Genomic DNA, 14,349 nt, shown 5'->3' with positions numbered 1-14,349 from the left:
AGCACAGTGTAATTTATGACTTCACCATTTCTAGTTTCTCACATGCACATTACCTTTCTGAAACCTCAAGGGCTGTTTTTGCCCAATCTCTAAGTTTGGGATTACAGACAACTTCAGTTCCTTGGGCCTATTTAAATTTTGATGAATTCTTAAAGTTTTTTTTCTGATCTTGGAATATGGAATAATGACAGAAGTTTCCCATTCTTCACCCTCCATAGCACAGCATTTTAGTTGAGAGAGGAGACCAGGGCAAGATAAACTGACCTCAACTCTGGATTTCTGGCTTTTAGGGGAATAGCAGGGAGAAAATATGCTTCCTCTCTTGAGATCTTAGCATAACTAAGCCTTAGCTTGCTCCAGCTTTAGTATCATGCAGTAAATTCTCCATTCTCTGAGTGGATTCTTCATGGTAATTTAGAATTGGCTTGGTTTCATTACCTATCTGAATCTAAGGCAGATGACTGGTGAGCCAGATTAGAAGGGCAATGACCTTAGACAGGAATTTCTATAGGATGTTCAATTTATTTATTTATTTATTTATTTTTGTGTTCTTCCTGTCTCTTTTTCTTTCAGTTGGTACTGACCAGTGGGGGACCTGGCTGTTGGTGTACTGCTCATAGGGCAAATCCACATCTGCCCACCTGGGCAGGTAGGTATGTGTTCTCCAGGCCTTCCTCTGACTCTTTGAGACAAGGTGTTCATGAGGTTGGGAAGGGGAAAAGAAAGGAAAAGAAAAGTGCAAAAGAGGATTCTTTCCTAGCCACTGATGGAGAAAAAAAGGCAAGGTCTCTGTCCTTGAGGAGCTTACACTCCTTTTTATAGGTAATGATGATGAGATCTATTCATAGATACTTCAGTGAGATGATTTTTCTTCTATATGGATACTCCCTCCACCTCAGCAGATCTATAACCTCTCTGGGTTGATATGGGGCCAAAAAGTTCATCATCATATGGTCATTCTGGTGATCTGCTTCTCAGAACTTAGATAGCTTGCTTCTTTAGAAACCAACAACAAAACCCCTCTCTTTCTATTGATTCTTTTTTCTATCACAACCATTTCCAAATATAGCTTCCTATCCTTCACATCCCTAACATTCTGCACCCCTAGTCTCCCACTTTTCCAAAGGAAAAAGGGAGGTGGATTTCTTCAACTCTTATATAACTCCAGAATTGAAGGGAAAAAATCTTGGCAAAACTAAGCAACTCATCAACCAAGTATGACATGATGTATAGGACTTCATACCTAATTGTTCCCCACCTCCTCAAAGAAGGAAGAGAGCTGTATTCTTATCTGTTTTGGGGAGGAAAGTTTGGTTATTATAATTTCATGGCATTCAATTTCAGTCATTCTTTTAACACTGACATTTATTTCTTTGGTTCTGTTTATGTTACTTTGCATTTGTTCCTATAAATATTCCCTTGCTTCTCTGTATTCATGTTATTTATTGTTTCTTCCAGTATAGTAATATTCTATCACATTGATGTACTACACCTTATTTTAAGTCTTCCTCAACGGAAGGGCATTTACTTTGTTTCTAGTTTTTTGGTTCTGCAAAAAAAAAAGCTTCTTTAAATATTTTGGTGAATGTGGGCGCTATCTTCTTATCATTGACATATTTGGAGTATATACTTAGCATTGAAATCGAAGGCAAAAGATGTACATAGTAATAGATTTTTATTGATATCTTTTGTTTTTACATCATTAATATTTCCCCTGCTTCTCTCCTCCCCACTTCCAGAAAGCCATCCCTAATAACAAAGAATAAAGGAAAGGGTAAGGATGAGAAAGAGAAAAAGAAAGAAGGAGGAAAAATGAATAAAACAAATTGCCACTTTAAAGACTCTTGACGTTATATGCAGCTTTTCCTTTATCCTAAAAGGGATGGATAGAGGCATCATCTCCTCTGTTTTCTGGGACCAAACTTGGTCATTATAATTTCATAACATTCTGTTGCTATTGTTTTATGATGATCATTCCTTACATTTATAGTTGTGATTGTAGTAATTGTGTATGTTGTTTTCTAGGCTCTGCTCATTTTACTCTGTATCAGTTCACTTAAGTCTTTCTGGGCTTCTCTTCATCATGTTTGTTGATCCTTATAACAATAATGTTCCATACATTATTGCGTCATAGTTGAATTACTACCCATTGATCAGCACCAACTTAGTTTCAATTCTTTGTGATCACAAAAAAGTGCATATAAATATTTTGGGATATATAGAACCTTTTTGTCAGTAACCTCCTTTGGGTTTATGCTTGGGAGTGGATTCTTTGTGGAAAAAGGTATGGACATTTTAGTCATTTTATTTGCATGATTCCAGATTGCTTCTTGGAATGGTTAAACCAATTCATAGCTTTATCAACAGTGTATTGGTATGCCTCGCTTTTTGCAGCCTCTCCAACATTTACTTATTTTCCATCTTTTGTCTTTGCCAATTTGCTGAGTATAATTTGAAATCTCAGGGTTGGTTTTGATTTGTATTTTCTTAATATTAGTGTTTTGGAGAAATCTTTGATGTGGTGGTTAATAATTTGTAATTTTTCTTTTGAAAATTGTTAATCAACAAACAAGCGATTTGTTAAATGCCTACTATGTACCAGTTATTGAAGATACAAATGCAAAGAATGAAACAATCCTTACTCTGAAGAGGAAGCCACAAGTACACACATATGTATACAGTATAAATATAAAAAGAATAAATACAAAGTAGTTAAATATAAGGTAGTTTGGGAGGGATAATACTAATGTTTGAGAGGAAAGGCTTTATTTGGAATTTAGTTCTTGAGTTACATTTCAAAGGAAGTGAGGAATTCTGTAAGACTGAGAGAGGAGTGAAGAGCAGGTGCATTCTAGGCATAAGGAATGGCCAGTGTTAATTCTTTGTGTATCTTAGATATCAGACCCTTAACAGAGAGATGTCTTGAAGATTTTTTAAAGATGATTTCAAGGAATACAATAATTTTGTATTGTTTTCCCTTCCTGTGTTTCTCTGATTTCCTTATGTTTGTCATTTGGTCCAATGGAGAACTTTTCGATTACATTCATATACTATAGTTTGTTCAAACTTTCCCTAGTTGTTGCACATTCAATTTTTTGATAATACAGAAAATACTGTTATGACTATGAATATACAGATATGAATTTATATATGATCTTTTATTGTGTCTTTGATCTCCTTGGGTTATAAATAGCTCGGCAACAGGCTCTTTGGGTCAAAAGGTAACTAGCCTGTTTTTCATGACAGGTTACACTTGCACTCACAACAAGATGAAACTTTCCAAAGTCTGTGCTTAGCAGCCAAGACCTTTGAAAACTTGGGATGGCATTCATGACATAAGGCACCAGAGCAGGGCTTTAATAGAGCTACTAAACTAGGACAAGAACATTTTGGGGAGGTTCTGTGTTCTATGACATTATATGAAGAAGATATATTCTCTAGCTGGGAAAGAATCAGAGATGATGAAGAATTTGGGCTGAGTCTTGAAGGATAGGTGGGGGTGGGGGGTATGTACATTTTGTCCACTTTCAATCCATCTTCTGCAGCTGTCAAAGTGACATATTTGCCTCTTTTTTAAAATAGTGATAACTTATGTTATCTTTTTTTTGTATCACTTTCATTTCCAAATATGTTCCTTTGTCTCTGCCCTTCCACCTATAAGTTTGTAAGAATAAAAAAGAAAGGAGAGTGAAGCAATTTAGCAAAACTAACCAAAAAATTAATCACATTTGACAGTATAGCATTCTTCTTTGAGACCTTCTTTGTTTATTATGTTTATACAGCATTCATTTTCATTTTATTATTTTCATTTATAGTATATATTGTTTTCCTGGTCTTGCTTTCTTCACTTTGCATCAATTCATGTAAGCCTCCCCATTCTTTTGAATTCTTTTAAAATTCTTAGCTTCTATTTTAGAAGTGATACTAAATATTGGTTTCAAGGCAGAAGAATGGTAAGAACTAGGCAAATGGGGATAAGTGAGTTGCCCAGGATCACACAGCTAGGAAGTATCTGAGGCTAGATTCGAAAACAGGACCTCCCATCTTCAGGCCTAGTTTTCTAATCACTGAGCCCATGTTGCTGCCCACATACATTATTTCTTCTGGCACAGTAATAAACTATGACATTTCTCATGTCACAGTTTTCTTAGCTGTTCTCCACTTAGTAGGCTTATATTTCCAGGCCTTTTGCTACTATTAAAAGTGCTGCTTAATAAATATCTTGATGTGCATGGGTTCTTTTTAATTATCAAAGTAATCTTCTTAAAGCGCAGATCTGATGTTTGTATCTCTTCTATTCAAGAAATTTCTGTAATTCCTAGTCACCTTTAGGATTAAATGGAATTGCAGCCTTCTATTTTACAGCCTAGGTCCAGCTGACCTTTCTAACCATATTCCATGTTCTTTGTGCACTTCCTCATGCATAATATTCCATCTCCTGTCTCAGTGCCTGTTCCTCACATGTGATCCTCATAGTTTCCTTTATTTTTTGTTTTTAAAACCTTTATTTTCTGTCTCAGAATCAATACTAAGTATGGTTCCAAAGCTCTTTTAAAAGAGCAGTAAGAACTAGGCAGTTGGGGTTAAATGACTTGTCCAGGTTCACACAGCTAGGAAGAATCTGAGGCCAGATTTAAACCAAGGGTTGCCTAGCTTTCAATCCCTAGTTTCCTTTAAAACAGTTCAGGTGCACCCCTTTGATGAGATTTTTCCCCATCTATGTCACCGCTCCCTGCCCCATTTATATTTACCTTGTATTTACTTTGTATTTATTTACATGTGTTTGTGTGGTTTCCCCTGAAAGAATATAAGCTCCTTGAGAGCAAGGACTGTTTCATTTTTGTGCCTGGCATGCTTATTGATTGAGCATTGTCTTCCTAGCTAGCATGTGAGATACTTAAGCAAAGATAGTATATACATAAGATAGTATTGTGGCGGGGCAGCTGGGTAGCTGGGTAGCTCAGTGGATTGAGAGCCAGGCCAGGAGATGGGAGGTCCTAGGTTCAAATCTGGCCTCAGACATTTCCCAGTGTGACCCTGGGCAAGTCACTTGACCCCCATTGCCTAGCCCAGTGGTTCCCAAACTTTTTGGCCTACCACCCCCTTTCCAGAAAAAATATTACTTAGCGCCCCCTGGAAATTAATTTTTTTTAAATTTTAATAGCAATGATATATGTATTAATGTTTCTACCTTTTTCATAAAATATAGTAAAGAAAGGTGTAAATTAGAAACATTGAACTTTGAAATTATGAAACTATTTATTGAACTCAGAATAGAATGTAATACAAAGTTAAAACATTCAAAATCATCTTAATGAGAAGGATGAACCTGGAGTGCTGCTACCAATTTAGTAATCCTCGGCTCTATTTTTGTCAGCAGTAATCTTAAATCACCGCGATTGACTATTTGCAATTGGTTTCTTTTTTTTGTTAAAAAATTGGTTACCGCACTGAATCCACGTTCCACTAAATATGATGAAGGAAATGCAATTAAGAACCTTTGAATTACAGCCCATATTTCAGGATAAGCTATAGGGATCTCCTTTTGTAAATGCACCTGCAGCCATCACTGCTCCCCTGGATCGCTGCAGCACTCACCAGGGGGTGGTGGTGCCCACTTTGGGAATCACTGACCTAGCCCTTACCATTCTTCTGCCTGTATTGACTCCAAGATGGAAGGTAAAGGTTGAAAAAAAATAAGATAGTATTGTGGTATCTTTCCCTCCCACCATCCCCTCTGCCAACAATGGAGTTCTGATACAAAACAGAACTTCATAAGCATTTATTGATTTGACTTGGTTGGGCATGAGTGAATAGGAAGGAATGTTTGAGTTTTGCCTAAAGCTAAACAATTTCCCTCTTTTTCAGTTTGTTCCCCCAGAAGGACTGACTATTGTTTGCCCATCCTAGTATGGCCAATGAAGAAAATGATCCAGTCGTACAGGAGGTAAATAGGGGATAGTTCATAGAGTATCCCTCCTAGCTTTTTCTGGAAGGTGAACCCCTCTATCATTATTGTATGCATTTGCTTTGTCTCTGGGTGCTCTTGAATTGATAGAAGTAGTGGACCATTACCTATAAGAAGGATTGAAGAGTCATGGGATAGATAGAGAGTATTGATGCATGCCCTTCTCTGTTAATTGAGTGGTTTTTTAATAGTAAATATAAAGCCAGGGATATAAGGAAGAGTGTGATATAAAGGAGCTCAGGAAAGAAAAGGCCCTTGCTAGGCTAGGTGTAGGATACTAGAGTAGTTTCTTTTTTCTGCCTCAAGGCCAATCTAATCTTTTTTGTCTAGTTTGAACTAGGACTTTCTGGAAAATGGAAGCCATCATTTCTAAGCATCTTGAAGGGAGGATCTTGGAGAAGGAAGACATTTGAAGAACTGGGGAAGGAACCCTAAATACTTAACTTCTCCATCTTCTCTCAGACAAATTGATTTGTTTTTAATAGGCAAGAGATATGGCCAGGAACCTAGGACTATCCTTCCTTGAAGAGGAGGAGGGAAAAGGAAATGGAAATGGAGGATGGAGCTAAGGGAACTGTATCTCTTTGCCTCTCATCTTCCAATATTTCCTCAAGAAAGACAGACAGACACACACACACATACCTACAACTAAGTTTGTGTTGAAGGGAGAATCTTAGAAAAGGGAAGCAAGCAGTTTGAGTAGGGAGGTAATTATGTAGTGCAGAGGGGACCATTTCACTAGTTTGTCTTTGTGACAATTTGTAAGGGAGCTCGTGGGCTAATTGTGTATATTTGAGCCTCAGGTCTTTTTAGGAGCAAAAGAATCACCTTTGTCCATAGAAACTTACCTCTCTTGAGTCACAGCCTAGGTGATGGCTTCTTAGGAGGTGTGGAAGGAAGCAAAATGATGGTACCTTGGGGACAGGTCATGGCCCTCTGCATAGTGTTCGTGGTAAAGTCTTGTTTTGTTTCTCTCTTCAGATTGATGTCTACCTGGCCAAAAGCCTTGCAGAGAAGCTCTACCTATTTCAGGTAATTATAGGAGTTGAAAATTTGAAAATATAATTATAATGGTATTCCAATGATGCTTTGAAATCTTGGACTTTCTTTTATTGTGTGAGGGTGGCTAGGCTGCTTTTTTTTTCTTATTTTATAAAGGAAAATTGAGCCTTGGTTGATTGCTCACCAGGTCAGCAACAGAACTTGAATTAAAACTCAAAGACCCCTCTCTGTTTGAGATGGGTCTGCAGCAGTGCTCCAGCATGATAGTTGAGAGGTAGCTGCCCACAGAATGTATAGTTTTGGGTGTGGAGGTGATACTGGATTGGATACTTAAAATAAAAGGTGTCCTACTCCTGAATGGTTTCTTCTCCCTACCTTCTTTTCCTTTCCGGGGGGTTCATCGCAGACCCCTAGCTGGAACCTGCTTCTTGCTACCTCTTCTATTCCTTTTTCTCTTCTCCTTTGGGTTCCCATTGCTCAGCCTATTATTTGGGAAGGCTCTAACCTACAGGTTCAGGAAGTAGCAGCTCATTGGCTTGCTTTTTGAGTGAAGTTTTAAGAAATAACTTATTTCCTTATTCTGGGATTTAGTTGTCCTAAAACAGCTTCTACCTGCGGCTCCATATAAGGGTAACGTGTTTATCAGGCTGTGGGCTTTGTCAGACCTTATCCAATCTGGAGAAACTAAACAATGAATTGAAAATGATGTTAATTAATCCTTTGAATTTATGCATTTGCTTTAGTGCTTTGTTCCACTTTATTCTCATGATAATTGTATGAGGTTAGTAGGGATGGTTATCACCTTTTTGCAAATTAGAAAAAAAAAGACCCAGAGAGAGTGAATGATGCACTCAAAGTCATAAAGCTGATTCATGGCATTTTCAGGGTGAGAAACCATGTTTCCTGATTTTTGACCTAATTTTTTCCCAAAAAAACATACCTCTCTGGTTAACAAAAGTAGGGGGACATTCTAGATGGCTTCATTTTATGCCATCTGATTTGTACTTTTTAATTTCCCTTCCTGGTTGTCATGTTTGAATCAGGGTAGTTGGGCCTCAAGTTCTGATTCTTCCATCATTAAAGCATCAGAGTATAGAGTATAGCAGTTCTCCAGGCCCAGGCCAGGGACAGGTTGCAGAAAGTATGACTAATGTCTGGAAGAAAGTAAACCAAGATGAAGAGAAACAAGGCTTTGCTCCAGTGAAAGGATCGAGTCACATCACAAATCTGGAACATCCCAGATCACTGTAAAATTATTTATTTTTGAGCTTCTCCTGCTGAGATTCTAGATTATAGTCAGGGGAGAAAGACTTGAGAAAGAAGTAAGGCTTACTCTTTTCTATCTTGACTCTCTCTTTTCCCTGGATAGTATCACTAGGATTTTCCTGTTTCCCTAGCCTCAGCTTTTCAGCCTAGCCTGTAGGGGTGGGGAGTGGTGGTAAGGAATGAACCTGGTAGCTCAGTGTTTGGTACTTTTCTTCTACAGTACCCTGTCCGACCAGCCTCCATGACTTATGATGACATCCCTCACCTGTCAGCCAAGATCAAACCAAAGCAACAAAAAGTAGGATTGTGCCATTTGGTTATATTTTGGGAAGGGGAAGATGGGATTGGAGAGGAGAGTGGAGGCTGAAGTTGTATGTAGAGGGGTAGGACCAGATTTGGAAGGAGAGGATTTAGGGAAGAAAGAAAAGATAAAACTGATCTTGAGATTAAGAAGGGAGAATATTAGCAAGAATCTTAATACACTTAATACTAGGGTCTCTAGAAGTTAACTCTTATGATGAGAACTCATAGGACTCCTTGGGCTCTGTCAGGAAGGTTATTTCAACTTCCTGCCTAGTCTTAGCTTCACTGGAAAATGTGAATTGAATTGAAAGGACTAGACACTTGAGTAAAGGAAATAAATGATATAAAAGAATAGAGGATCTTAGGATGGGACAATATTTAGATCCTCCTATGTACCAGACACTGTGCTATGTGCTTTGAGGACATAGATAATGAAGACATGATCCTCATCTTTGAAAGAATTTACAGTACTAAGAGAGTTGAGAGATGTACCTAATGAGTATAACACAAAACAAAATGTAATAAGTGCTACGGGAGTTCAGAGGAAGAATTCACTTCTGGGAAGGCAGAGGCCAGGGAAAGCTTCAAGAAGGAGAAAGTATTTGAATTGGATCTTGAAAGTACAGTGCTTGTCAGGGGCAGCTGGGTCGCTCAGTGGATTGAGTCGGGCCTAGAGACGGGAGGTCCTAGGTTCAAATCTGGCCTCAGACGCTTCCCAGCTATGTGACCCTGGGCAAGTCACTTGACCCCCATTGCCCACCCTTACCACTCTTCCACCTAGGAGCCAATACACAGAAGTTAAGGGTTTAAAAAAAATTTAAAAAAAAAAGAAAGTACAATGCTTGTCACTTAGTATATACTATATAAATGTTAGCTATTGCTTTTATTACCACTACTGTTATTGAAATTGAGAGAGGAGAAAGTGAATGGTTCAATTTGGTTGGAGCATAGTTGTATACACTAGTAAATAATGGGATATAAATGTTGAAAACTAGTTTCCAACTGGAGTGTAGAGAGCCTTGAATGCCATGGTAAAAAGTTTGACTTGACCACTGAGGAGCAATGAGGAATTTTGAGCATGGAGTAAATAATTAAATTTGTTAACAGTTCTATAGGGTGGCTTGGAGGAGAGACCAGTTCTGAGTCTAAAGGAAGCAGATAGTAAAGATGGAGTGAACTGGGAGGTGGCAGTGGAAATAGAACAGTGAGGAGGCACTGAGTAGGTGGTAGAAATAGAAGCAAAAGACCAGGATCATGGAACCTAAAGAAAGGAGAAGGCAAAGCTGATGTCTCTGAGGCTGGCAGTGTGACATTCTTAGAGGGGAGAAGTTTAGGAAGAAGAGCCAGCTTAGAGGGAAAGATATGCTTAATTTTGAACAAGTTTCAATTGAAGAGAGAGGTAAGGATGGAGGAGTTTTCCAGGTAGAGATGATAGCTGATTATGGACCTAAATAAGGTCAATAAAGAACATGTAGAGTGTTTTTTTAAGAAGTCAAGGAGAGAATCTGTGCTGCTGGCTCCATTTAGGGGGTGGGTAGGAGGAGAGAGAGGAAGGAACATTAAGGACACAGAAAATGACTAAAGAAGACTCTAGAGCAGTGATGACCTTTTAGAGACTGAGTGCCCAAACTGCAACCCCCTTGCCACATATTAAGCTCCCTCACCCCCTTTACCCCAGATAGAAAGGGAGGAAGCACTCCCATTGGGCTGCTAAGCCGAGCCAGGGTGAGTGCTGAGAGAAATGTCCTCGGGCTCGTATGGAGAGGGGGAGGGGAGCAGCCCCCTCTGGCATGTGTGCCATAGGTTTTCCAACATGGCTCTAGAGTAGCATCAAAGGTGCCAAGAGAGGCAGAATTTCAAGGAGGTATAATGGTTAGCATTTGTTGAAGAGACAGCAAAGAGGACTGATAAAAAGGGTCATTAGAGTTTGCTGACTTTAAGGAAACTTATTTCAGTAGAGGGATTGGATGTGAAGCTTTTTTGCAGGAGTTTGAGAAAAATTGGTTAGTAAGTATATATAGGTCATGTTGCCCCTTACACCTTTCAAGATATTCTTCTTGTTGAGGGGCCTGAGATCTCTGCAGGTATATAGAGGGCTACTTGCTGTAATCCTTTTCTGAGTATCTTCAAAAACTCAAGAGGCCTTGCTGGCTCTAGCTCAAGGCGTTTGTATGCTAAGGGCCAGGTGGAGACATTTTCAGTTCTAAAGTTGTAGGTTGAACTCAGGTTCTCTGGGACTGAAGGTGAGGAACAAGAGTAGGGAGGACCTGAGACAGGGAAAGAGCAATGTAAAAGTCAGTCCGAGAGATCATCTTTCCTCAGTGGGTTCTTACCATGGAAAAAATAAAAACTCCCTATTCATTCTCCTCCCCAAAGGATGATGCAGTCACCTTTGGAATAATTTTTTAATTAGAATTTTATTTTATTTTTAAACCCTTAACTTGTGTGTATTGGCTCATAGGTGGAAGAGTGGTAAGGGTGGGCAATGGGGGTCAAGTGACTTGCCCAGGGTCACACAGTTAATTAGAATTTTAATTCCACATAGATGAGAAAATTTTTTTCTCAATTACATATAAAGGGAATTAAAAAAAAAAACCCTTACCTTCTGTCTTAGAATCAACACTATGTATTGGTTCCAAGGCAGAATATTGGTAAGGGCTAGGCTAATGGGTCACACAGCTAGGAAGTTTCTGAGGCCAGATTTGAACCTAGGACCTCCTGTCTCTAGGCCTGGCTCTCAATCCACTGAGCTACCCATCTGCCCCCCTCACAATTACATATAAAAACAATTTTTAACATTTGTTTTAGAAATTTTTATTTCCGAATTCTCTCTCCTTAAGAAGGCAAGCAAATTGATATAAATTACACATGTGCAGTCATGCAAAACATATTTCCATATTCGCTATGTTGTGAAAGAAAATACAAACAAAAAAGGATAAGAAAAATAAAGTTAAAAAAAAGTATATGCTTCATTCTGCATCCAGATTCCATAGGTTCTTTCCCTGGAGATAGATCAAATTTTTCATCATGAGTCCTTTGGAATTGTCTTTGAGTTTTGTGTTGCTGAGCATAGTTAAGTCTTTCTCAGCTGATCATCATATAATATTGGTATTACTATGTATAATATTATCCTGGTTTTATTCACTTCACTTTGCTTCAGTTCATGTTTTTCATCTACCACAGCTTGTTCAATTATCCTCCAGTTGGTGGCATCCCTTCAATTTCCAATTCTTTGATACCACAAAAAGATCTGATATAAATATTTTTGTACATATAAGTCTTTTTCCTTTTTTTGTTTTTTAAAAAAAATTTCTTTGGGATATAAGCTAGTAGTGGTATTGCTGGGTTAGAAAGTATGCATGTTTTTATGGCCCTTTGGGACATAATCCTTAGAACTGTTTTTAATCAGGAATGTTTTTAACCTGGAATGATTGCCTGCAGGTGGAACTGGAAATGGCTATTGACACCATGAATCCCAACTATTGCCGAAGCAAAGGGGAGCAGATAGCACTCAATGTGGATGGCACCTGTACAGATGAAACAAGCACCTATTCCACGTGGGTCCTCTTGCTGCTTCAGGGGATGGTCCTCTGCACCCTTTGCTCCATGAGCTTCCCAGGAGATTGGTCTGAGACTTCAGGCCTCTAGATCAAACTTTTTCAGTGTAGGCTTCATTTAAGGTGAACCACCTACCCTCTTAACAGTGCCCATCAAATCAGTATTTCGTTTCTCAGTCTTGTTTCTGATATTTGTTAGTTGTGTAACCTCAGATAAGTCACTCAGATTTTTTCAGCCCTAGCTTTCTCATCTGCAAAATGGAGATGTGAATAGTACCCACTTTCTAGGGTTGTTGTGAAAACCAAATGAGATAATGTATGTGTGATCCCAAATAACACTATAGAAAAGCCAGCAATCATTGGGTTGGCAACCAATTAGATTCTGTATGAGTTGAGAAAAGGGCAGGTAACTTCTTCAAAGGAAATTTTCATATCCTGAGCAAGGAAAATTCTTGTCCAACCTGCCCTTCCCCATCTTCCTTCCTTTAACCATAGGGTCCTGTTGTATTTTCAGGAAGCTGATGGACAAACAGACATTCTGTTCTTCACAGACCACAAGCAACACCTCCCGATATGCTGCTGCTCTCTACAGAAAAGGTGTGATTGAGGTTGGAAGCTGCTTCCTAGGCAGGGAGTAGGGTGAAGGACGGAAGAAATCTTTGACCTGTAGCAAAGGAGTTTACACACCTGACCAGGTCCCATTAGAGCTTTATGATCCAGATTTCTTTCAGAACTTTAGTTTTTAACAGAATTTGTTTGATTCTTCTCAAGAGCTTCTTTCTAATTTGACTCCTTGAATAAAGAACATGCATTTGCCCTAAATTAGGACTTTAAATTGCCTTTCTGGGCTTCCTTGCACTCCTTTTTAAATGAAAAGGTTGGAACTAGATGATTTCCCAGGGTCTTTTCAGCTTAACATCTTGTGATCATGTGGTCCTTTTAAGCTCTTGGCTTTTTATTTATTTATTTATTTATTTTATTTATTTATTTTCAAGCCCTTACCTTTCACCTTAGAATCAATACTGTATATTGGTTCTAAGGCAGAAGAGTGATAAGGGCTAGGCAAAGGAGGTTAAGTGACTTGCCCAGGGTCATATAGCTAGGAAGTATCTGAAGCCAGATTTAAACCTAGGACCTCTTGTCTCTAGGCCTGACTCTCAATCCACTGAGCCACCCAGCTGCCCCTTTGCTCTTGGCTTTTTAAACCAACCTATGAGCAGACTCATTCAGTCAGCTACTCAGTGCTTATGAATTGTATACCTGTCCCTGCTCCCTGGACAGGCTGTCCTGAGAAGCTAGAGTCAGACCAAGTTGGGGGAACTCCTTTTCTTAGCTCAACCCTTTCCTAACTGAGCAGGGAGAAAGATGGGGATCCAGAACAGGCGAGGCCCAAGGGAGCAAGAGGTCCAGGGATTAGAGCCTGGGAAATTGGTTTTTGTGTTTAGCCTTCAGTCAGTCCAGGGAGCTTGCTCTGAATTTCCTGTGTGAGGTTCCCCAGACTTGAGCTTGAGAGGGGTTTGGGGACAGGCCAATCCCTAGAGAGCCCTGGGAGAGTCCCTCTTCCTCTGCCAGGCGAACTTCACTTGACCCCTCTGCACGGCATCCTGCAGCTGCGGCCCAGCTTCTCCTACCTGGATAAAGCCGATGCCAAGCACCGAGAGAGGGAGGCTGCTAATGAAGGTAAGCACCTTGCCTCAGCCCCACAAGATGGACTGGAGGGCTCTGGAGACCTGAGCATCAAGTGGGAGAATCAGCAACTTGCATGGGGGAAGAGGTGGGGTCCCTTGGGGAAAAAAACAGGAGGAAAAAAAGAAATAACTACATAATTCATTAGTTGGTGATCCAGTTGGAGTGTTTTTGGTTTTGATCTATACTGTTAAACGGTGCATTGATTCTTAATGGACCTGTATTCAGGGAGACCTAAGTTCAAATAGGGCCTCAGATACTAGCTCTGTGACCCTGGGCAAGTCATTTAACCTCTCTGCCTTGGTTTCCTCTTCTGTAAAATGGGAATAATAATAGCATCTACTTCCCAAGGTGGTTGTGATATCTAATGAGATAATATTTGTAATGTACTTTGCACACCTTAAAGTGCCATATAAATGTTAGCTATCATTATTAACAATTGAAATATTAGTATTTGTTTGGACCTGGGCCTGCTGCTTAACCTCTCCTGTTTTATTTTCAGTTAGTCAACAGGCAGTATCAGCACTAGAAATCGAGGCCAATTTCTTGCTAGGGATTATTGCCCAG

At 39.3% G+C, this 14,349-nt stretch overlaps 1 protein-coding gene across 1 annotated transcript in view; it reads left to right on the top strand.

Annotated features, from left to right (window-relative positions):
- Positions 1-14,349, top strand: part of POLR3E (RNA polymerase III subunit E) — a 32,432-nt gene that overhangs the window by 790 nt on the left and 17,293 nt on the right. The window contains exons 2-8 of the mRNA XM_044660235.1: positions 574-653; positions 5,869-5,947; positions 6,950-7,000; positions 8,457-8,534; positions 11,981-12,096; positions 12,611-12,693; positions 13,669-13,776. Coding sequence (XP_044516170.1) covers positions 5,912-5,947; positions 6,950-7,000; positions 8,457-8,534; positions 11,981-12,096; positions 12,611-12,693; positions 13,669-13,776 — 472 coding nt within the window. The 5' untranslated portion in view covers positions 574-653; positions 5,869-5,911. The remainder of the gene's footprint in view (positions 1-573; positions 654-5,868; positions 5,948-6,949; positions 7,001-8,456; positions 8,535-11,980; positions 12,097-12,610; positions 12,694-13,668; positions 13,777-14,349) is intronic.

This window comes from Gracilinanus agilis, chromosome 1 (assembly GCF_016433145.1).
Source record: "Gracilinanus agilis isolate LMUSP501 chromosome 1, AgileGrace, whole genome shotgun sequence".
Taxonomy (NCBI): domain Eukaryota; kingdom Metazoa; phylum Chordata; class Mammalia; order Didelphimorphia; family Didelphidae; genus Gracilinanus; species Gracilinanus agilis.
Note: the sequence above shows the minus strand (reverse complement) of the source record. Positions and strands in the feature narration are given on the sequence as shown.